This window comes from Grampus griseus, assembly GCF_964374135.1.
Source record: "Grampus griseus genome assembly, chromosome: 2".
NCBI lineage: Eukaryota > Metazoa > Chordata > Mammalia > Artiodactyla > Delphinidae > Grampus > Grampus griseus.
In genome coordinates this window covers 113,537,292-113,560,851 of record NC_139018.1, presented here as the reverse complement: position 1 = coordinate 113,560,851, position 23,560 = coordinate 113,537,292, and the positions used below count along the sequence as shown (strand labels likewise).

The window sequence follows — 23,560 nt, the reverse complement described above, 5'->3', positions numbered from 1 at the left end:
TAAGGAACTCAATGTCTTGAAAAAGTTAAGAATCAGATTTTACCTTTAAAAGTGCTTAAATGATACCCAAAGAAAACGTAATGTAGTTTTTCTATTGCATGTAAACAAAGAAAACTTGTTAAAAGAACAAATGTTTTTATAAATCCTCAGATGTCTTCTTGGCCTGTATCATGTCATACAGCTGAAAGTCGTATTTCTAGAGCTCTTCATATATGCACAAGTTCAAAATACCTGAGCATCAAGCTGTTATTTAGTTGCTAAACTTGAATAAAACTATAAATCTAATGAAGTTCATCCTCAGAGTTCCAGAGTAGCCTTTCTATAGTTTTGTCCCCACGATGCCAACTCTTCCTTCTGCTCACATGCCAGCTTTCTACCATATTTATATCCTTCTTCAGAGCCAGCAAGCCAAAAAGGACTCTAGAGATGATCTAGCCCTATGTCCTCATTTTAAAGTAATCTGAGGCTTACAGAGTTAAAGTGATTTACCCAAGGTCACACAGATAATGAGAGCTGAAGCAGACCTGCACTTAGCCTCTCATATCCTATGTAACAATGCTCTTTCCACCATACCAAGCTGCCTTTGAAAAACTGCAAAGAATATGATATTTATGCATGTCTTCAAAGCCCTCAACCACTCCTCTCTGTGCCTTTTCCCTCTCAGTGCAACAAGTTATCAACTTTCAGTCAACAATAACCTTCTTTCTTATTAATTCTATTCCTATAACAACACAGGAAAGGATTCAGTATTCATTTACCACTTGTTGATTCATTTACTGATAACATTTGTGCTCCTAATTTTACATTTATCTTTTAGAATAGAAAACACCACAACACTTCCCAAATCAAAATATTATAAAGCTTAACAATTATATCCGCAATTTAAATTCAGAAAAAAACTAAATTACTTTAGATTCTTACTTTGCAGAAAGCAATGCTATAACATTTATTTCATTCCCTTAAAAGAAAAGCCAGAAATCACATATTGATTCCATTTTAATACTCACCACAAAAGTGATTTGATTGTGTCGCAGGTTAAGCTCAGTTAGTGAATCCAGCCCATTAAGATTATCAACATGACTTAAGAGGTTCCTGGCAAGATTTAAAACTCTCAAATCACACAAATGATTGACATTTTCAATTTTGGTAATCTGTTAAAAAATGAGGAAGGGATGATTAGCAGGCATAAATCTCAGGTGTGCATGTTATAAAAATAAAAGACACAGTCATTGAATTCAGTGAGAAGTTTATATGAAGACATTTCAAAATCTATTTCCAGTTTCCTCTGTTGTAGATATTGTGAAGTTACTTAACTTGTGAAGATTAACTAACAGAACATATTTTATAATTTGACCATGGTAAGTATATTTTATCAAATAATCAGTAAGTCCATTGTTTGGGCATCTCTAAGTGCCCAACACTGTGCCAGGTCCCATGAAGGTAAAGAGAAATATACATACTAGCTGTGAAATAGAAACTGTGAGCCCAAGGCATAAGCTCACAATGTTTGGATCAAACCAGACTACCTTTTTGAGAGAAAAGGCAAGGAAAAGGAATGATACCAAGTTCCCCTTGTTAATTCTCCATTTATACTGCAGGATCCTGAGAGCAATCAAGAGTCTGAATGGAAAAGATTCAAGGAACTAGGATCCCCAGTAGAGGGTGAGGATGGATATTCCTTATTAGTGAAACTGCTTAAGAGAGGAGACAGATAATGTTTAGGCAGGGTACAATATGGTGGACTTGAATTATGGAATATACACATGTACATAAGCACTGAACTGCAGCAGAGGAATTTGAGTTGCACAAGTAAGGATAAGTTAAAGGGTATAGCCCATGAAATGATGAGAGCTCAACATGATTTTCAGCCCCACTACTGTAATACAACAAGCGTAGCACAACGGGATGAGTTTCTACATGACCCAGAAACAGGGCTTCTTGCAGAGGGCTTCAACCTTTTCATGTAATGTACTTAAGTAACAATGAGTTATACACACACTTTTCTTCTGAACATTAAAACAAATTTCACAATCACTGAAGATTAATTTTCTCATCTGTATTGCCATCACAATATTATTTGAAAATTTCTATTTAACACTTCAAAGCAGATATTGGCTAAAATAACCTTTTTTTTTAAGATTTATAATCCAGTTTTCTATGATATTGTTTGGACCTTCTCTTATATTCGAGAAATACCGTCTAGATTTCACCTACATTCAAGAGGAGAAACCTAAGTATATTTATCACAAATTCAATAATATATAAAGATAATATATGATCATGCTTTAAAATTTGTCCTGAGATTTTTGGTGTAACTAATGTAAAATGAAAGTAAAATCTGTAAAAGAAGAAACAAGGTTATCAGTATTTGCAGATTACAGAACTGTACAGTAAGACATAGACAAAAACATTTCAAAACTAGGTGACAGAATTTAAAATGTATAGAATCAGCAAAAAGTAAAATAGACACTGTAGAAAATCAATAATAACAGCATAAGCTTGAGAAATTCTACTAAAATACTAAAAAAACAGAGATAGGTATATGGCAAAGCAATATGTAAATATATACATAAATTTATACATATACATAAAGCTTTTCTGAACTCAAGAAAGATAAATATACAGAACGAAGGGGTACATAACCTGTATATGGTGTATTCTCCCTTCTGCTAATAATCCTGGGACATTTCTTTTAGAAAACTACCTTTCTCCAATTCTATTTGGTCCTGGTGGGACATATAATTAGAATGCCTACATTTTAGTTTGGTCACTCTGAAAAGAAACGTTGTTAACTCTTATACATAGGTATCAATCTGTAATTTAAAAAAAGTCACTGGGGATATTGTTCAGCTTCTTGGTTTGCAATCAGACAGGTCAGAATTGTGTGCAGCATCTCTGATGGAATAGTCTGTTACTTGTTGCAGCCAGGGACAAAGTCACAGGCATAGAGCAAATGACAGAAATTTCAGAAAAAAGGTGGTGTAGGGTGAGAGCAGCGTTCTTGATCAGTTAATAAATTTCACAGCCAGAAGAAGAGATGATAGGAATGTTCAAAAGCCTAATCTTGGGTCACACTGATAAGAGAGAGTCTCAAGGTAGACAGCAGAGCTTTTTAGTATGTCTAGGAAAGCTGGATACTCCAGTCTTATGTATGTGTATACTAGTAACCCAGACTGCTCTATCTGGATAAAGACAACCTTCCTACTCAGCAATAGGAAAGACATCTGCTTCCAGGCAAGCAACCACAGAAGGAGTCAGCTCTCCCTGAAGGAAAAGATGTCACTGAAAGAACAGATTCTTTTTGAAGCACATTTGTGTCCATGTTAAAGCAAGTGTTTACCAAGAGAACATTTTCTGGTAGACAAAAAAAATCTAGGTCATAAATTGAGAGTCAACCTCTCATATTCCTCTGTATTCTTTACTACTCACATACAATCAATTTCTAAACCTTAATGTTTTTACTTTTTAAATATTTATCCAATCTGCCCCCTTGTTATATCTCTATCGCTACAACTTTAAGTTGCCATCACTTCTCACCAAGATTATTGAATTAGTCTCTCAGCTGTTCTCTGTCTCCAGTTTCACCTCCCCTCAACTCTTTACATTCTCCAATCTGTTTCTTGAACACTCACTATTCCTATCAATGTTTTCACATCCATAAACCAATTATATTTCATTTCACAATGTACATCACGTATCATTTTTATTTCCAATGGAGTAAATTCAAAACACAAAAAACAGTCACTTAATTTTCTTTTAGTTTTTTAACTACCTGATGCTATTTTTTTAGAGTTGCACGTTGTTTCAACTTGAATAGTCTATCTCCTGACTTTTTAGTCACCAAGACTGTCTTTGCTTTGAAATACTCCAAATTTTTGTTTATTGGATTTAAATATTTGAAACAAGACTCAGATTTTCATTTAACACATAACACAGGTCAGCTAACAAGGTAACAAGGTGACTTGGTCTAATATTTAGACCAAGTGATACATTATCCATTTACCAGTTGCTCTTATAGATCTTGGGTAATGCCCATGAATTCTTAAAGGTATATTATAATATAAAAACCACATAAATCTTATTTCTCATATATACATTTTAAAATAAACTTAAGAAAAATATTGCTACCATAAAATGTTTCACTGATGAATGGCATTTAAAATAGTGGGTTACAGAAAGATAAAACAGCAATTCCTTACTATGGCATATAAAGCCTTCCACAGTCTGGCCTTAGACCTACCTCTCTTGCCTCATCTCTCACCATCCCTCAACATGTGCTAAATTCTCCAGAAGTAAAACATACCTATCATGTTGTTTTTAGTCTCAGTGCCTTTATATATGATGCTCTCTTACTGACAAGACTCTAATTCTTCTTCCTCTTCCACCACCATCTAACTAACTGGGTAACTTTCCCTCGACTAGAGTGATACCAACCAGCCTGCAGAGTTGGACAATTCCCAGACATCAACACTCCTCCGTCTGAGTGCACACACAGGCAGACATATAGATGGGGCTGGGATGAGATTAGAACCTAGCAGATGTGGCCTATCTAATACATCTATCAAGGTTTTATTAATTATATTAGCTTTTCAACAAAACAGTTAGGACTAACAGCTATTAGAAGGCCTAAAGAGATCACACTGAGGTTTACACCTGACCAATCTCCCAGCAAGTGGGAGATTTGTTCTCAACAGTCAGGGACTCCCAGATCACCCCAACATGTACACTTACCACCTCAGGAGAGGTTTTACCTTCTGCATGAGTATGTAGCTCATGTAGCTATTTATAAATAAGTACTCATATTGCAAAGACTAAAATTTAAATGTAAGAGCAAAGGGTTAAAAAACAGCCAAGATGCTCTGCAAGAGAAGAATAAGGAGAGGGAACATAACAAACCAGACAGAGAAATTAAGACAGACAAATATATGGGTAGACAAATTAATCAAATGGAATAATGATCCAAGGTTATATAGTAATCAGGGAATTAGAAATCAAAACCATAAGGGGACACCACTTTATACCAATTCAATTGGCAAAAATTAAGAAGTCTGAAAATTCCAAATGTTGAAAAGGATGTGAAGCAACAGGATCTATTATGTGTTACTAGTGGGAGTATAAACTGGTACAATCACTTTGGAAGACAATTTGGCATTAACTTTTAAAGTTACACATTTAAATAACCTGTGACCCATCAGTTTCACTCCTAGATATATACCCTAGAGTACATATGATGTATGGAAGAAACGTGTACAAGAATGTTCTTAGAAGTACTATCCTAATAGGAAACAAAACCCAAACAAACAAAAGGGAATCAACCCAAATGTCTATCAATAATAAAACAGAGAAAAAGGTTTCTGTGTAATCAAACCATGGAACATACAACAATAAAGATAAACTACAGCTATGTAGTCAAAATAGATGAAACTCAGTAACATAATGTTGTATCCAAAAAGCAAACACTGATGACAATATATAGTTTGACACCTTTTTTTTAAATTAAAAGACAATACTACTAAACAATACATTATTTGGACACTTATATATGTGATCAAACCAACTAAAAACACCAATAAAAGAATGATAAATGTGAAATCCAGAATAGTGTTGTCTTGGAATAAAGAAGGAACACTTAAGTAGAAGAAAATCATTAGTAATATTCTAGTTCTTGGGTTGGGGTCGGCTATAAGTTAATAAAAGACTAAATAAGAATCAAAATTGTCATAACTATAAGAATTCTAAATGTTTTATGAGTTTTATCTGTCTCTTACCACTGAGGAATTACCAAACCTTATATAAATGAGCTTAATACCTTAATACCAAAGCTAATCTCACTGAATCAGTAAAGTAACTTTGGAAAAATTCAACACAAGTATAATTCTTAAAACTTTCATACGAAATTTCCTAGAGCTTTTTCAAATAAGAAAGAAATGAAAGGGCTTTAACAATACCTGATTTCCATGAAGGTCCAAGACATCTAAGCTTTTTAGGTTCTCCAGATTTGAGATTTTCTTGATTCTGAAAATCAGAGTAAGCAGAGTAGAAATACAGATGTACCACATCTATTGTAAATCAAAAACTCTAAGGCATAACTCATTTTCATTTATTCTTTCTAGATAGATAGGCAGGCAGATAGACACAGAAATATATATAGAGAGAAATTATATAAAATTATATATTAAAACCTTTTTTTCATTGATTTAATTATAATGTTAAAGATGCAGTCCCATTGGGGAAATGTCCCAAAGTCAGCTTGAAAGTCCTATCTTTAGGAAAGAACAATTCTACTTCTAGGAACTTTAGCACAAAGCACTTATTCAAGGCAATTCCTTTCACCTTAGAATACAGCCTAAATTCCTTACCTCAGTCCTCAAGGCCCTAAACTCTCTGGCTACTGACTCTTCCTCCAGCATATCTCCTACCAAGACTCCAGCGCACCCAGTCACTCTGCTCCAGCCACAGGAGCTTTCTTGCCACCTCTAACTTGACAAATTCATTTCTGCCTGGGGTGTTTACCCTTGCTGTTCCTTCTTCCTTAATGTTCTTCCCCCAGAACTTCACATGGTTGGTTCACTCCTTCACGTTATTCAAGTCTTAGCTCAAATATCTTCTCGAAGCAGCCCTTCCAGATGACCCTATCAAAAAGAGCTCTTGAGGAGACCTTCAAGATGGCGGAGGAGTAAGACGCAGAGATCACCTTCCTCCCCACAGATACACCAGAAATACATACACACGTGGAACAACTGCTACAGAACACCTACTGAACGCTGGCAGAAGACTTCAGACCTACCAAAAGGCAAGAAACTCCCCATGTACCTGGGTAGGGCAAGAGAAAAAGGAATAAACAGAGACAAAAGGATAGGGACGGGACCTGCACCAGTGGGAGGGAGCTGTGAAGGAGGAAAGGATTCCACACACTAGAAGCCCCTTCGCGGGCGGAGACTGCGGGTGGCGGAGGGGGGAGCTTCGGTGCCGCGGAGGAGAGCGCAGCAACAGGGCTGCGGAGGGCAAAGCAGAGAGATTCCCGCACAGAGGATCAGGGCCAACCAGCACTCACCAGCCTGAGAGGCTAGTCTGCTCGCCCGCCGGGGCGGGGTTAGTGCGCCACGGCTAGCCGGAAGGGAGTCCAGGGAAAAGTCTGGACCTGCTGAAGAGGCAAGAGACTTTTTCTTCCCTCTTTGTTTCCTGGTGCGCGATGAGAGGGGATTAAGAGCGCTCCTTAAAGGAGCTCCAGAGACGGGCGCGAGCCGCGGCTAAAAGCGCGGACCCCAGAGACGGGCATGAGACGCTAAGGCTGCTGCTGCCGCCACCACCAAGAAGCCTGTGTGCGAGCAAAGGTCACTATCCACACCCCCTTCCGGGGAGGCTGTGCAGCCCGCCACTGCCAGGGTCCCGGGATCCAGGGTCACTCCCGCGAGAGAACGCACGGCGCGCCTCAGGCTGTTGGAACGTCATGCAACGTCACGCCGGCCTCTGGCGCCACAGGCCCGCCCCGCACTCCGTGCCCCTCCCTCCCCCCCGGCCTGAGTGAGCCAGAGTCCCCGAATCAGCGGCTCCTTTAACCCCGTCCTGTCTGAGCGAAAAACAGACGCCCTCTGGTGACCTACGCGCAGAGGCGGGGCCAAATCCAAAGCTGAGCCCCGGGAGCTGTGAAAACAAAGAAGAGAAAGGGAAATGTCTCCCAGCAGCCTCAGAAGCAGCGGATTAAAGCTCCACAATCAACTTCATGTACCCTGCATCTGTGGAATACATGAATACACAACCAATCATCCCAAATTAAGGAGGTGGACTTTGAGAGCAAGATTTATGATTTTTTCCCCTTTTCCTCTTTTTGTGAGTGTGTATGCTTCTGTATGAGATTATGTCTGTATAGCTTTGCTTCCACCATTTGTCCTAGGGTTCCATCCGTTTTTTTTTTTTAATTTTTTCTTTTTTTTTCTTAATAATTACTTTTTTATTTTAACAACTTTATTATATTTTATCTTAATTTTATTTTATTTTATCTTCTTTCTTTTTTTCTTTCCCTCCTTCCTTCCTCTCTCCCTCCCTCCCTCCCTCCTTTCTTTCTTTCTACTTCTACTAATTCTTTCTTTCTACTTTTTCTCCCTTTTATTCTGAGCCGTGTGGATGAAAGGCTCTTAGTGCTGCAGCCAGGAGTCAGTGCTGTGCCTCTGAGGTGGGAGAGCCAACTTCAGGACACTGGTCCACAAGAGACCTCCCAGCTCCACATAATATCAAACGGCGAAAATCTCCCAGAGATCTCCACCTCAACACCAGCACCCAGCTTCACTCAACGACCAGCAAGCTACAGTGCTGGACATCCTATGCCAAACAACTAGCAAGACAGGAACACAACCCCACCCATTAGCAGAGAGGCTACCTAAAATCATAATAAGTCCACAGACACCCCAAAACACACCACCAGACGTGGACCTGCCCACCAGAAAGACAAGATCCAGCCTCATCCACCAGAACACAGGCACTAGTCCCCTCCACCAGGAAGCCTACACAGCCCACTGAACCAACCATAGCCACTGGGGGCAGACACCAAAAACAACGGGAACTACAAACCTGCAGCCTGCAAAAAGGAGACCCCAAACACAGTATAATAAGCAAAATGAGAAGACAGAAAAACACACAGCAGATGAAGGAGCAAGATAAAAACCCACCAGACCTAACAAATGAAGAGGAAAGAGGCAGTCTACCTGAAAAAAAATTCAGAATAATGATAGTAAAGATGATCCAAAATCTTGGAAATAGAATAGACAAAATGCAAGAAACATTTAACAAGGACCTAGAAGAACTAAAGATGAAACAAACAACGATGAACAACACAATAAATGAAAGTAAAAATACTCTAGATGGGATCAATAGCAGAATAACTGAGGCAGAAGAACAGATAAGTGACCTGGAAGATAAAATAGTGGAAATAACTACTGCAGAGCAGAATAAAGAAAAAAGAATGAAAAGAACTGAGGACAGTCTCAGAGACCTCTGGGACAACATTAAACGCACCTACATATGAATTATAGGGGTTCCAGAAGAAGAAGAGAAAAAAAGGGACTGAGAAAATATTTGAAGAGATTATAGTTGGAAACTTCCCTAATATGGGAAAAGAAATAGTTAATCAAGTCCAGGAAGCACAGAGAGTCCCATACAGGATAAATCCAAGGAGAAATACACCAAGACACATATTAATCAAACTATCAAAAGTTAAATACAAAGAAAACATATTAAAAGCAGCAAGGGAAAAACAACAAATAACACAAAAGGGAATCCCCATAAGGTTAACAGCTGATCTTTCAGCAGAAACTCTGCAAGCCAGAAGGGACTGGCAGGACATATTTAAAGTGATGAAGGAGAAAAACCTGCAACCAAGATTACTCTACCCAGCAAGGATCTCATTCAGATTTGATGGAGAAAGTAAAACCTTTACAGACAAGCAAAAGCTGAGAGAGTTCATCACCACCAAACCAGCTTTACAACAACTGCTAAAGGAACTTCTCTAGGCAAGAAACACAAGAGAAGGAAAAGACCTACAATAACAAACCCAAAACATTAAGAAAATGGGAATAGGAACACACATATCGATAATTATCTTAAATGTAAATGGACTGAATGCTCCCACCAAAAGACACAGATTGGCTGAATGGATACAAAAACAAGACCCATATATTTGCTGTCTACAAGAGACCCACTTCAGACCTAGAGACACATACAGACTGAAAGTAAGGGGATGGAAAAAGATATTTCACACAAATGGAAAACAAAAGAAAGCTGGAGTAGCAATTCTCATATCAGACAAAATATACTTTAAAATAAAGACTATTAGAAGAGACAAAGAAGGACACTACATAATGATCAAGGGATCGATCCAAGAAGAAGATATAACAATTGTAAATATTTATGCACCCAACATAGGAGCACCTCAATACATAAGGCAAATACTAACAGCCATAAAAGGGGAAATCGACAGGAACACAATCATAGTAGGGAACTTTAACACCCCACTTTCACCAATGGACAGATCATCCAAAATGAAAATAAATAAGGAAACACAAGCTTTAAATGATACATTAAACAAGATGGACTTAATTGATATTTATAGGATATTCCATCCAAAAACAACAGAATACACATTTTTCTCAAGTGCTCATGGAACATTCTCCAGGATAGATCATATCTTGGGTCACAAGTCAAGCCTTGGTAAATTTAAGAAAATTGAAATTGTATCAAGTATCTTTTCCGACCACAATGCTATGAGACTAGATATCAATTACAGGAAAAGATCTGTAAAAAATACAAACACATGGAGGCTAAACAATACACTACTTAATAATGAAGTGATCACTGAAGAAATCAAAGAGGAAATCAAAAAATACCTAGAAACAAATGACAATGGAGACACGACAACCCAAGGTCTATGGGATGCAGCAAAAGCATTTCTAAGAGGGAAGTTTATAGCAATACAATCCTACCTTAAGAAACAAGAAACATCTCGAATAAACAACCTAACCTTGAACCTAAAGCAATTAGAGAAAGAAGAACAAAAAAACCCTAAGGTTAGCAGAAGGAAAAAAATCATAAAGATCAGATCAGAAATAAATGAAAAAGAAATGAAGGAAACGATAGCAAAGATCAATAAAACTAAAAGCTGGTTCTTTGAGAAGATAAACAAAATTGATGAACCATTAGCCAGACTCATCAAGAAAAAAAGGGAGAAGACTCAAATCAATAGAATTAGAAATGAAAAAGGAGAAGTAACAACTGACACTGCAGAAATACAAAAGATCATGAGAGATTACTACAAGCAACTCTATGCCAATAAAATGGACAACCTAGAAGAAATGGACAAATTCTTAGAAATGCACAACCTGCCAAGACTGAATCAGGAAGAAATAGAAAATATGAACAGACCAATCACAAGCACTGAAATTGAAACTGATTAAAAATCTTCCAACAAACAGAAGCCCAGGACCAGATAGCTTCACAGGCGAATTCTATCAAACATTTAGAGAAGAGCTAACACCCATCCTTCTCAAACTCTTCCAACATACAGCAGCGGGAGGAACACTCCCAAATTCATTCTACGAGGCCACCATCACCCTGATACCAAAACCAGACAAGGATGTCACAAAGAAAGAAAACTACAGGCCAATATCACTGATGAACACAAATGCAAAAATCCTCAACAAAATGCTAGCAAACAGAATCCAACAGCACATTAAATGGATTATACACCATGATCAAGTGGGGTTTATCCCAGGAATGCAAGGATTCTTCAATATATGCAAATCAATCAACGTGATACAGCCAACATCGTCATCAATGGTGAAAAACTGAAAGCATTTCCTCTAAAATCAGGAACAAGACAAGGTTGCCCACTCTCACCACTCTTATTCAACATAGTTTTGGAAGTTTTAGCCACAGCGATCAGAGCAGGAAAAGAAATAAAAGGAATCCAAATCGGAAAAGAAGAAGTAAAACTGTCACTGTTTGCAGATGACATGATACTGTATGTAGAGAATCCTAAACACACTACCAGAAAACTACTAGAGCTAATCAATGAATTTGGTAAAGTAGCAGGATACAAAATTAATGCACAGAAATCTCTGGCATTCCTATACACTAATGATGAAAAATCTGAACGTGAAATCAAGAAAACACTCCCATTTACCACTGCGACAAAAAGAATAAAATATCTAGGAATAAACCTACCTAAGGAGACAAAAGACCTGTATGCAGAAAACTATAAGACACTGATGAAAGAAATTAAAGATGATACAAATAGATGGAGAGATATACCATGTTCTTGGATTGTAAGAATCAACATTGTGAAAATGACTCTACTACCCAAAGCAGTCTACCGATTCAATGCAATCCCTATCAAACTACCACTGGCATTTTTCACAGAACTAGAACAAAAAATTTCACAATTTGTATGGAAACACAAAAGACCCCGAATAGCCAAAGCAATCTTGAAAACGAAAAACGGAGCTGGAGGAATCAGGCTCCCTGACTTCAGACTGTACTACAAAGCTGCAGTAATCAAGACAGTATGGTACTGGCACAAAAACAGAAAGATAGATCAATGGAACAGGATAGAAAGCCCAGAGATAAACCCACGCACATATGGTCACCTTATCTTTGATAAAGGAAGCAGGAATGTACAGTGGAGAAAGGACATCCTCTTCAATAAGTGGTGCTGGGAAAACTGGACAGGTACATGTAAAAGTATGAGATTAGATCACTCCCTAACACCATACACAAATATAAGCTCAAAATGGGTTAAAGACCTAAATGTAAGGCCAGAAACTATAAAACTCTTAGAGGAAAACATAGGCAGAACACTCTATGACATCAATCACAGCAAGATCCTTTTTGGCCCACCTCCTAGAGAAATGGAAATAAAAACAAAAATAAACAAATGAGACCTAATGAAACTTCAAAGCTTTTGCACAGCAAAGGAAACCATAAACAAGACCAAAGACAACCCTCAGAATGGGAGAAAATATTTGCAAATGAAGTAACTGACAAAGGATTAATCTCCAAAATTTATAAGCAGCTCATGCAGTTCAATATCAAAAAAACAAACAACCCAATCCAAAAATGGGCAGAAGACCTAAATAGACATTTCTCCAAAGAAGATATACAGACTGCCAACAAACACATGAAAGAATGCTCAATATCATTAATCATTAGAGAAATGCAAATCAAAACTACAGTGAGATATCATCTCACACCAGTCAGAATGGCCATCATCAAAAAATCTAGAAACAATAAATGCTGGAGAGGGTGTGGAGAAAAGGGAACCCTCTTGCACTGTTGGTGGGAATGTAACTTGATATAGCCACTACGGAGAACAGTATGGAGGTTCCTTAAAAAAATACAAACAGAACTACCATATGACTGAGCAATCCCACTACTGGGCATATACCCTGAGAAAACCATAATTCAAAAAGAGTCATGTACCAAAATGTTCATTGCAGCTCTATTTACAATAGCCAGGACATGGAAAGAACCTAAGTGCCCATCATCGGATGAATGGATAAAGAAGATGTGGCACATATATACAATGGAATATTACTCAGCCATAAAACGAAACGAAATTGAGCTATTTGTAATGAGGTGGATAGACCTAGAGTCTGTCATACAGAGTGAAGTAAGTCAGAAAGAGAAAGACAAATACCGTATGCTAACACATATATATGGAATTTAAGAAAAAAAAAATGTCATGAAGAACCTAGGGGTAAGACAGGAATAAAGACACACACCTACTGGAGAATGGACTTGAGGATATGGGGAGGGGGAGGGGTGAGCTGTGACAGGTGAGAGAGTGGCATGGACATGTGTACACTACCAAACGTAAAATAGATAGCTAGTGGGAAGCAGCCGCACAGCACAGGGAGATCAGCTCGGTGCTTTGTGACCGCCTGGAGGGGTGGGATAGGGAGGGTGGGAGGAAGGGAGATGCAAGAGGGAAGAGATATGGGAGCATATGTATATGAATAACTGATTCACTTTGTTATAAAGCAGAAACTAACACACCATTGTAAAGCAATTATACTCCAATAAAAAAATAAATTAAAAAATAAAACAAACATAAAGGCCAAAGTCTGCTATTTACTTCCGCATAAGTTATGGCACTGTAAAGCAATAGAAATAATAAAATATACACTTAATAAATGTTACTTGGTTTGAATAATTGTCAGACTGAATCTCATAAAACAAATTATGACTGAATCTAAATCCATTTAAGTAATCTTTCAAAAATTTTAGTCTATTAGTTTCTTAAGTATTATTCAATTTTGAGTTGCCATCTAAACACCATAGGATTCAATGTTCGTCCTAAGTATAACAAACAAAAACTGATCTGCAAAGATTACCTGTTTTTCCCCAACAGAAGGACACGGAGGGATCTCAGAGTAGAAAGCCCGCTAATTTCTTCAATCTGGTTATCATATAAATCCAAGAATATTAGCCTCTGCAGATTAGAAATATTTTGGATCCGAGTTATAAAATTGTGTTGAAAGTTCAACAGACGAAGGTGTTCTTCCCCATTGATGATAGGACATACAGTCAGCTTTTGCCTAGAAAACATTTTTTAAAGTTAATAAGGTTCTGATTTAGCAGTCCACCTCCTCTTACAAATACTAATAGTAGTATCTTCATGCTCCCATGTTGTGAGGAGAAAAAGATAAATAGAACCACTTCTTGCCTCCATGAACTAAGCATTGTAGATCTAAGTGTAATTCACTCATATAAAAGCCAGTATACTTTGGCCAGGGTAATTATTAAAATTAAGTCTCATTCTAATTGCATTAAAAAAACTCCAACATTAATTATTTCACGTAAAATTAACTTAACATCATCAAATACTCAATGTAATTGCCTTCTGCAGTAGAGGTTGAGATGATTCAAAGAACCATGTCACATAACCAGAGAAGTGCATTTGCCATCAATCCACTGCTCAGGCATTGCTAAGCTAGGAAGTTTGGTTAACCATTTGCTATCAGATATGCACTGCTAAGCTAAAGGGATGCACAGCAGAGATAGTTTCCCTGCTGGTTATAGTGCTAAGGTAAGGCTGAAATCCTTCATCCACCATTCTACTGCTGATACTTTCCTAGATTTAAAGATGGGGATCAAGTCCTAAACATACTTATGCATTCAGAATTTTTTGAGAGTTTATTTTGTCCCAGGTTCTGTTCTAGGTGTTGGAAATACAGAACTAAATGCTCCCAGTGTCTGTGGAGCTTATATTCTAGTGGGAGGAGACAAACAATAAACTTAATAAGTTAAATATTTAATATGTTAGAGGGTGATAAGTGCTAAGAAGGAAAATAAAGCAGAGAAAGGGGCTGGGGACAGTCAGGGTTGAAGGAGTTACAGCTTTGGAGAGGGTGGCCAGGGAAGGCTATCCCTAGGTGACGACACTTGAGTAAAGATCTGAAGGAGGTAAAGACAGTGAGTCTATAGATATGTGGTGGAACAGCATTCCAGGCAGAGAGAACAGCAAATGCAAAAGGCCTGAGGTTTAAGCATGCTTGGTGTATTCAAGGAGCAACAAGGAGGCAGGGTGAGTGAAGGAGAGATTAGGAGGCTGTGAGCCAATGAGGTAAAAGGGAACTCAACTGGATAGGGCAGAGAAGCCCATGTGAGGACTATATTTTGAAGTTTTACCTATAGTACTGTTTTAGAGTATAGTCAAGCTCTTTTACATTATATAGATATAAAATTTCTCCACATACCCTTGGAAGGATAAATTTAAAAGCTGGTAACAGTGATTATACCTAGGTAGGAGAACTAAATAGCAGGAAAATAAGAGGAGGGAGAGAGCCTTTTTACCTTTCAAATCTTGTACCATGTCTATAAATTATCTAGTCAAAAAAGTAAGTTGTCCTCACCTTTCTAGGGTCAACCTGTCTGAGTAAAGAATTTTCTCTTCAGAAGAACGTTGGAGAATGGGAAATGATGGCATTGATGAGCTCACCAAATTAATATGATCACCTATTGAAAATGATATACAAATTACTTGATTAAGAAAAACCTTTAAAATCTTGAAACTAAAGTCACCTTATATTTGGAAAACTCTGGCACCTACAAATATCCTTTTTAGAAAATACAGCTTCCATAGCTCTCCATATTTGAAATTAGTTACTAAACTTGAGCTCGTTTCTTTCCTCCTCAAACGAAAACTATGTGTTCTGTGTATACCAAATAATTTTGCTCTTGCCTTATAGATTGGTTGAAAGTATAGAACTACGCTAGTGCTATCTTTATCCCCTTTATAACCTGACTCCTAATACTAAATTTTAACTCTCTTGTAACTGAGATGATAGTCCCTCATTACCAGATACATTTGGGCCAGCACTATGACAGCCCAGCCGGATTCTGGACTTTGAAGGTGTCTGAATGGAAGAATCTCCAAATGCTGATAAGGAGCCCATGGTAGTTTTCATTTTCAGCCCACATAATTCTGTCACATTTGTTGTGGATGAGATGTAGGATGATTTATTACGAGGTGAAGGGCTTATTACTCTTCCATCTCGTTCAAAATATCAAAAAATTTATCACAAAGCTACACAATACATGACTTTGCTACAGGAAATACAGAGAAAGTAGTTTTGGATAACAAATGTAAACCTCACATCATCCATTTTTCTTTGTATGTTCAACTACTATTGGTAGAGAATATTGCAGAGACCAAAGTGGATGTCAATAAATCTTGTACACTTGTAGTTAGGCTTGTAGTTAGGGTCCACAAGGTATGTGACACCCCTATGAGGTTTATAGGTTGTTGGTTAGATATTGCCCCTGCCATTAGGTAGCTTTCAATCTAGTGGACAAACATATATGAAATTAATAAACTGTACAGAAAAACATACACAAAATGCAGAATAAAAAAACAATATCTATTTATAATTTCACACATAAATGTGTCTGGTTATTTTTTACTTAAAGAAGATGGTCACAGATGAGTTTTGGGGGAGGTGCATATTAAGATACATTCTAAAGACCTAGAAGAATGTAGAATAGTTAATAAAAGATGCTGGGAAGTTCCAGAAATGAAGTAAGACTTGAGCAATGGGTCAAAGGTACCAGTTTGAACACCAGAAGAAATCAACTCTATTTCCTTCTACAAAGAGAAAATTTCCTAAAAGCAGCAATCGATGCTGATGGGAGTGATAAGCAGTAAAAGAGAACTTAAGGTACCACAGAATTCTACTGCTTAAACTGACCAATAAAGCAAAAAGATGAACCCAAATATAGGAAGCTAACATATTCTTTGGGAAGCCATCTTAAAACGAGTTCCATATATATCATACTAAAGAAATGTAAAGCAGTGGTATTTGCTAACTTCTCCAGGTATGCAAGATATAAACAAAAGTATCACATACCTCACTTCTTGAACAAAATAATCAGTGCTCACATCCCACTTTTCTGAATATCATGAAATATCAGATAACTAATAATGATGTTCTAGAGTACAAGCATTCAGAATTGAGATCATGTTCATAAATGAACTGGTCTTGTGACATGACCAGTTGCTAACAAGGTACCCAAGCAACCACGAGTCAGTAAACTGATTTGGAAATCAAAAATTGGATGGTTAAAAGAACAAAAACCAGTGTAAGGATTAACTGATTAAGGATTATCTGGTCAGCTAAATATGATAAAGGAAAAACTTGAAACAATAGACAATAGACAACCTTGATTTCCCTTGTTAGCATCAGAATTAGGTTTTTAAAATTATTTTGTTAAGGCTTCAAGCCATTCCTCAATTTAGAAGGCAGATTTAAATTTAATAAGACTTGGGATATAGAGGCAATAATCAAGGAGTCAATTTCACTTACTTCAGTGAATAAAGGAATTTCATCCTCACACTTTTCAGCTCTTATCATACACAGAAGTCAAAATCACTATCTGCATGATGAGCTTACTATCACGATCAGTATGACATACATCATACAATAAATAGCAGGATATGAGAATGATTAGATAGAAAGGCCTTAAAATCCACAAACAAGATACTCTAAATCAGGGGTCCCCAACCCTCAATTGTTAGGAACTGGGCCCCACAGCAGGAGGTGAGCAGTGGGCAAGAGAGCAAAGCTTGCATTACCATGTGAACCACTGCTTCCGTTACCACCTGAATCATGCCCCCACCCCCGACCTCAACCGTGGAAAAACTGTCTTCCACAAAACTGGTCCCTGGTGCCGAAAAGGTTGGGGAGCTCTGCTCTAAATGACTGGGAACCAGAGTGACCTGCAATTGAAACATTCACATATTTATGTGGATATATAAACACCCACATATATATACAAATATGTGTGTATCAAACACCCACATTATATGTGGAATGTTTCATCCTGCATATAAACTGCACTACTATGTGGCAAAATTTTAATGGAAGCATTTCCTGTTATTGGTGATTTCATATATCACTATTTAATTCACCAGATATATAGCTTTTGTCTTCCCAATTAAATTTATAAGCTCCTTGAGAAACGGAGTTCATTTTACATTCTTTATATTCTTTGTAGAATCTAAATTCACTAGGCAATCAGTAAATTAACTAACTGATTTTCCATTATTAAGAGTAAATCAGAAATCCATTTTACATATATTATTTCTGTTAAAAAAGAAAATCATATATTCTTGCATTTTAGTATAAAAATGCTGAATGAATTCTTTCATAATTAGGATCTCAAAGTGTTTAGAGGCATAATGGTCTATGTTTGGTAAGAGTCTTCACTGCACGGCACCCTAGATACATGGATGGATGGATGGGTGAGTGGATGGACGGAAAGATGGATGGAGAGATGAGCAGTGGGATGGACAGATGGCTGGCTGGATGGATGGATAATACAGTACACGGTCATATATGTGTCCACTCAGCCTTACCTTTGAGATTGTTTTAGTAACCAAAATCCTGTTTCTATATTTTTCACGATTTATCATGACCTTAGGAGTCAAGCACTGCCTCTTCCTCTCTATATACATATTTTAGAATTCTTAATTAAGGGATTTAATCAATTAAGGTCTGGTTAACTGAGATTTTACTGTATAGCAGTCCCTGGCTCTGACAAAATCTCAAGGATACAGGGGTTAACACTTAACATTAATATAAAAAGCCTAAAAAAATCACATACCAAGTTTTAGACTAAGTAGCCTAACTAAAACATAGAGTTTCTTTACTTTGGACTGAGAGTACCACTGGTTAATTTATGGTGACAGGTGATTATATATGTCCAATTAATTTTGAAAAATAGAAAAAATAAGGATGAGATGAAATTAATTATAATAATTGGGTATCAGAATGCAGTCTACTAGATAGAGATTCCTCAGCTTTTCCTGATAAACTGCTACTTATAATTTTTCCAAAGTTTTGTGCCTTTGGAAGAAGAACAGTGGGTACAAAAGTCAAGAAAACAGCTACACACTGTGTGGCCTTCCTTGCATGAAACTGACTGGAACTATGAAGGAGGCACATTTGGAAACAATCAGGTACAAATGTCACAGAGAATGAGTTTGAATAAAATCTTTTAATGTAAAAAATAGGTTTATTTCTCCCTAAAGAATTAATCTGTATTTTATGGGTCATTATTTATGTACAAGAGTTTATTTATCTTTCAGGTTCACAAAATTCAGTGCCGCCATACTATTTCCTCATTAGCAAATATCTAGCAATACTTTAACACTTAAATAAACTTACCTAGCCAGACATACACAAATCTGTCTACCAACTTCCTCCTCTAACTCAAGAATACCTTGGGAAAAGTATTTAAGTTTTAGAAAACAAATTCAAGATTTATTATCAAAAATGTGAAGGAAATTCACAAAACAAACATAAAAAAAATTCCTACTTGAGAATTTTCAGGTTCACATCTATAGCTCTGTGCCTAATACAGTGTCTGGCACACAGTACACACTCAGTAGATGCGTACTGAATCGAACCAAAAAAGGCAAGACACATGCTTCTTACACTGTGGAACAGCAGTTAGGTTGATGTCATGTCCAGCAATTGACCAAGACAAGAGTGTAGGATATAGGAAAAAGAAAAGTCATGTCAGATTAAATGGGCCCAAGAGGAAAGTCCAGAAGTTACAAAACAAAAAAAGAAAACTAATAAAATATTCAGAATCACCACATGTTCATGCAGTAGTGAGATAAACAATCTAGAGAGGCCTATACTGATCAGCCCTCTCATATAAACTCCTAGGAGATGGGGACAGTACTGTATGTAAGGATTCTGTAGTGCTTAACACTAGCACATTACAGATAGCTAACAGTTGTTGGCAACCAAGTAACAACTCAAATCTTCCAAAGAAAATTTCTCCTTGAATTGCAAAATACATTTCAGAAATATAACCAGACCATATGAGGCTGTGTTTCAAAAGGTGGTCCACAAACCACATCCATCAGAATCACTTGAGGCGTTACTAAAACGCACATTTCCAAATCCCACCCAAGGCCTGCAAAATCAGAATGCGGACGGGCACAAGGGAAGGGAAGCACTAAGAATCTGCATTTCTAACAAGATCTTGGGGGATGCACACAAAAGTTTAAGGCCTTTGATATAAAATATCTATAATTATATGCGCTAGTAAGGGAAAGACGTAGCTTCTTTTCTACTCCTGACTTTCCATTCTTTCCACTGTTTCCTTATTCCTTAAAGATCTGTGTTCCCATACTCCTACCCTCACTAATTAGCTATTTTCCTAGTTCTAAGACATTATCTGGAAGATTCCTTCCCATTCTCTTGTGCAGAACCCACCCCAAACTAAAACACAACAGCTTTTCCTGTATTAGAAATAATCTACTATGCTGTGTATATAAAATCAATTCTGATTTAAACAAATTCCCAATCAATTTGGTAACCAATGAATGATGTCATTTTTAATTCAAGTCTCTTTGGATCTAGAAATTCAACATTATTAAACAATATTACTTAAAGAAGATAAACCATATCTAATCTCTGCTCTCTGACAATACCTTGCCTACTTGAGTAGTTTCTTTCAAGATCATGTTGTAAGAGTCGACCAGGGAATGATGGCGTTTCTTTATTTAGCTTGAATTCAACCTAAAAAACATTATTTAAGAAAAAAAATTTTTTGGAGAAAGTAATGAATATAATTATAAAATAACATAAAATAACCAATATATGTTACAACATAGATGAACCTTGAAAACATCATGCTAAGCGAAGAAAGCCAGGCACAAAATGTTACATATTATGTGATTCCATTTATGAAATACTGAGAATAGAAAAATCTATAGAGACAGAGGCAGATTTGTGGCTTCCAAGAGGGTTGGGAAGGCGGAATGAAAGACTGCTTAATGGTATAGGGACTCCCTTTTGGGTGATAAAAACTGAAACTAGAGAGTGGTGATGGTTGCACAACATTGTGAATGTATTTAATACCACTGATTTGTACAATTTAAAATGGTTAAAGTGGTAAATTTTATGTGATGTGTATTTTACCACACACACACACACACACACACACACACACACACACACACATCAGAGTCAGTCTCATGAGGTCAGATGAAACCAGGCTCCAGTCTGAGCTACTTGCAATTCCTCCATACTCTCACCACAATTCAGTGATTACAAGAATCATTTTTTCAAAAGGAAAAGCAAAAAACATACAATAGAAACTAAATTCTGTTAAAAAATATCACAATGTTCTTATCATTAGAACTCCTTTAACAGTCCAGTTATAACATAATAAAATTATATATCTAAACCTTCTAAGAAGGGTTTTCTCTAAATTTATTTTAAATTATTTGATAGGAGGACTGAGAAAAACAAAACCAAAACAACCTCTCATGATTAGCTATCAAAACCCCTAAATACATATCATAAAAGAATTATGATGTTTCTCATGCTACTATAAAAATTATAATAGCATTTACATTATATCCTTATGCATTATATGAGCTAAGGTATTTTCTCAGAATACATGTACACACGAGAAAATGAATGGTTTGGAAAGAATCTGGATGAGGCACATAGTTCCTAGAAACATCCTATGTATAATAGTGGAATAGGATTTGTCTAATGAAATCAATCAGCAAAGCTTTGGAAGGAATCCATTAGGTCCAATTACAATAAAGAATATTTTCAAGTAATCTAGCTAACTACTATTTATTCAAGATAATCAAATGGCCTATTTTCCAAGTGTTTATTTCCAGATACATAATGTAATCCACAGCTGCCTCCTTGACCAATGGCGTCCTTCCATCCACCTTCCTCACGCCTCCTTAGCCTTCTCAGGTTTTTATCTGTAAATTCCGCCCTTCACTTCAGAGTTCCTTCAGTGACGCCTATTTAGCAACTTTTTGGGAAAAACCTGAGTTGTGCCAGTTGGAGGTGTCCAAATTGGTCAAAGAAGGAAAATTTGTGTTGTGTCTTGAAACACAGTTATGTGGGAGGTGGGTGAGTATATCTGAGAGCTGAGGTTGGGGCTGGGGGGGAGAACACGAGTATCTAAGAGATCAAATCAAAAGCCAGAAGTTATGGAAATGCCAGGGAGAATATGGGCAAACTGGGGAAAAGAACCTCATGTTCAAATCTTAACTTCTAAATAGCATTTGGCCTAATATATTTCCACTGCTAATCAGTTTTTTTCTGCAATGTTAGATATGTGCCCCCAAATTATCACATTTTATCTATTATAAGATTCCATCAGTAGTAAGACATGCCATCATTTTACCCACTACTAAGAAGGAAAAACTTTCCCAATTAAACAATGATGTACCATCAGTTTTAAGAAGGGTCCTGATTTAAGAAATGTTTAGATGTCAAAAAAACCCCACCTTACCTCTTGTAATGGATGAAATAAGATTCAGTTTTTAAAAGAGGTGGGTTTTCATTTTTGGCTTTGTTTTGTTTGATTTTTTTAATTGATGTATAGTTGATTTATAATATTATATTAGTTTCAAGTGTACGACATTGAGATTCAGTGCTTTTACAGATTATACTCCATTAAAAGTTATAACAAAACAGTGGTTATAGTTCCCTGAGGTATACAATATATCCTTCTTGCTTATCTATTTTATACATAGTAGTTTGTATTTCTTAATCCTATACCCCTAATTTGCCCCTCCCCCTTCCTTCTCTTCTTTGGTAACCACTAGTTGGCTTTGTGTAGGCAGAAAATAAAAATTACCTTTAGATTAGTGACCAAAGTAAATATACTTAAATTTTCCAATTTAGACTGCTCTTTAAATCATGCTATTTTGCAGAATATAAAACAATTTATATTCAATTTAAATACAAATCTGCTTAAATCTTACTTTGTTTTTTTCAGGAAGCGATGATGTTTGAATTACCAGATGAAGCCCACAGTTCACCTACAATGTAAAAATTAAACCATAAAATATGCTCTTAACTTATACACACACACACCTCCCCAAAATAGTACACCAAGATATAACAAAAAATTAGAATAAAACAGAATGCTCCCTTTTTGCTTGTTTCTGGTAAATTATCATGTTCTGGGAACCTGCTGAAAACAATAAAATCACAACTAAGAATTAAAAGGTTTCACTGTGATTTATCTTCCAAAATGTCTGCAGCAATTTAACCCTCTACTTAGCACCTAAAGCTTTTGACACTTGCTATTTCAGGTCTAAGTAAATAGCTCAGTGAGACAGGTGAAGGAGGTGGCGGTGCCAGTTAATATTTTCTTAATTAAAAAAAAAAAAGGAATTGACCGGTTAAAGGAATTTAAATGAAGCTTAGCCTTTCACAGCAGACCAGCTCCACCTTCTGGGAAGCCCAGATCCTGGACAAGACTTTGAATACCCATCACACAATATTAAATACCCTCCAAGTGCCTTGGTCCAGTCCAGGAATCTCAAGCCTCGGTCAAACAATAGCTTGCGTAGATTCAGAGGTGCTGGTCCCAATAATACAGCCCATCACCTAGGACAAAGACTCCAGTCAGAAAGGACGCTACTAATGGGAAGAAATAGTAGGAGACCCAACCTACGTTGCTCGCAGCCCGGCCAGAAACAGAGCGGTATTTCCCAGGAATCATGGCAGGA

General features: G+C 36.9%; 1 protein-coding gene across 7 annotated transcripts in view; it reads right to left on the bottom strand.

Moving 5' to 3' along the window:
- LRRC49 (leucine rich repeat containing 49) overlaps window positions 1-23,560 on the bottom strand; it is a gene marked incomplete at its 5' end in the record, with an annotated part of 155,745 nt that overhangs the window by 105,305 nt on the left and 26,880 nt on the right. Inside the window, 8 exons of one of the 7 annotated variants that reach the window (XM_082648703.1) lie at window positions 1,008-1,151; window positions 5,949-6,015; window positions 13,884-14,087; window positions 15,405-15,507; window positions 15,851-16,052; window positions 20,493-20,585; window positions 22,808-22,864; window positions 23,506-23,553. In XM_082648703.1, the coding sequence (XP_082504829.1) occupies window positions 1,008-1,151; window positions 5,949-6,015; window positions 13,884-14,087; window positions 15,405-15,507; window positions 15,851-16,052; window positions 20,493-20,585; window positions 22,808-22,864; window positions 23,506-23,553 (918 nt within the window). Of the gene's footprint in view, window positions 1-1,007; window positions 1,152-5,948; window positions 6,016-13,883; window positions 14,088-15,404; window positions 15,508-15,850; window positions 16,053-17,959; window positions 18,021-20,492; window positions 20,586-22,792; window positions 22,865-23,505; window positions 23,554-23,560 lie in introns of those variants that run through there. The other 6 variants (XM_082648704.1, XM_082648705.1, XM_082648707.1 and 3 more) reach the window with 6 other exon arrangements.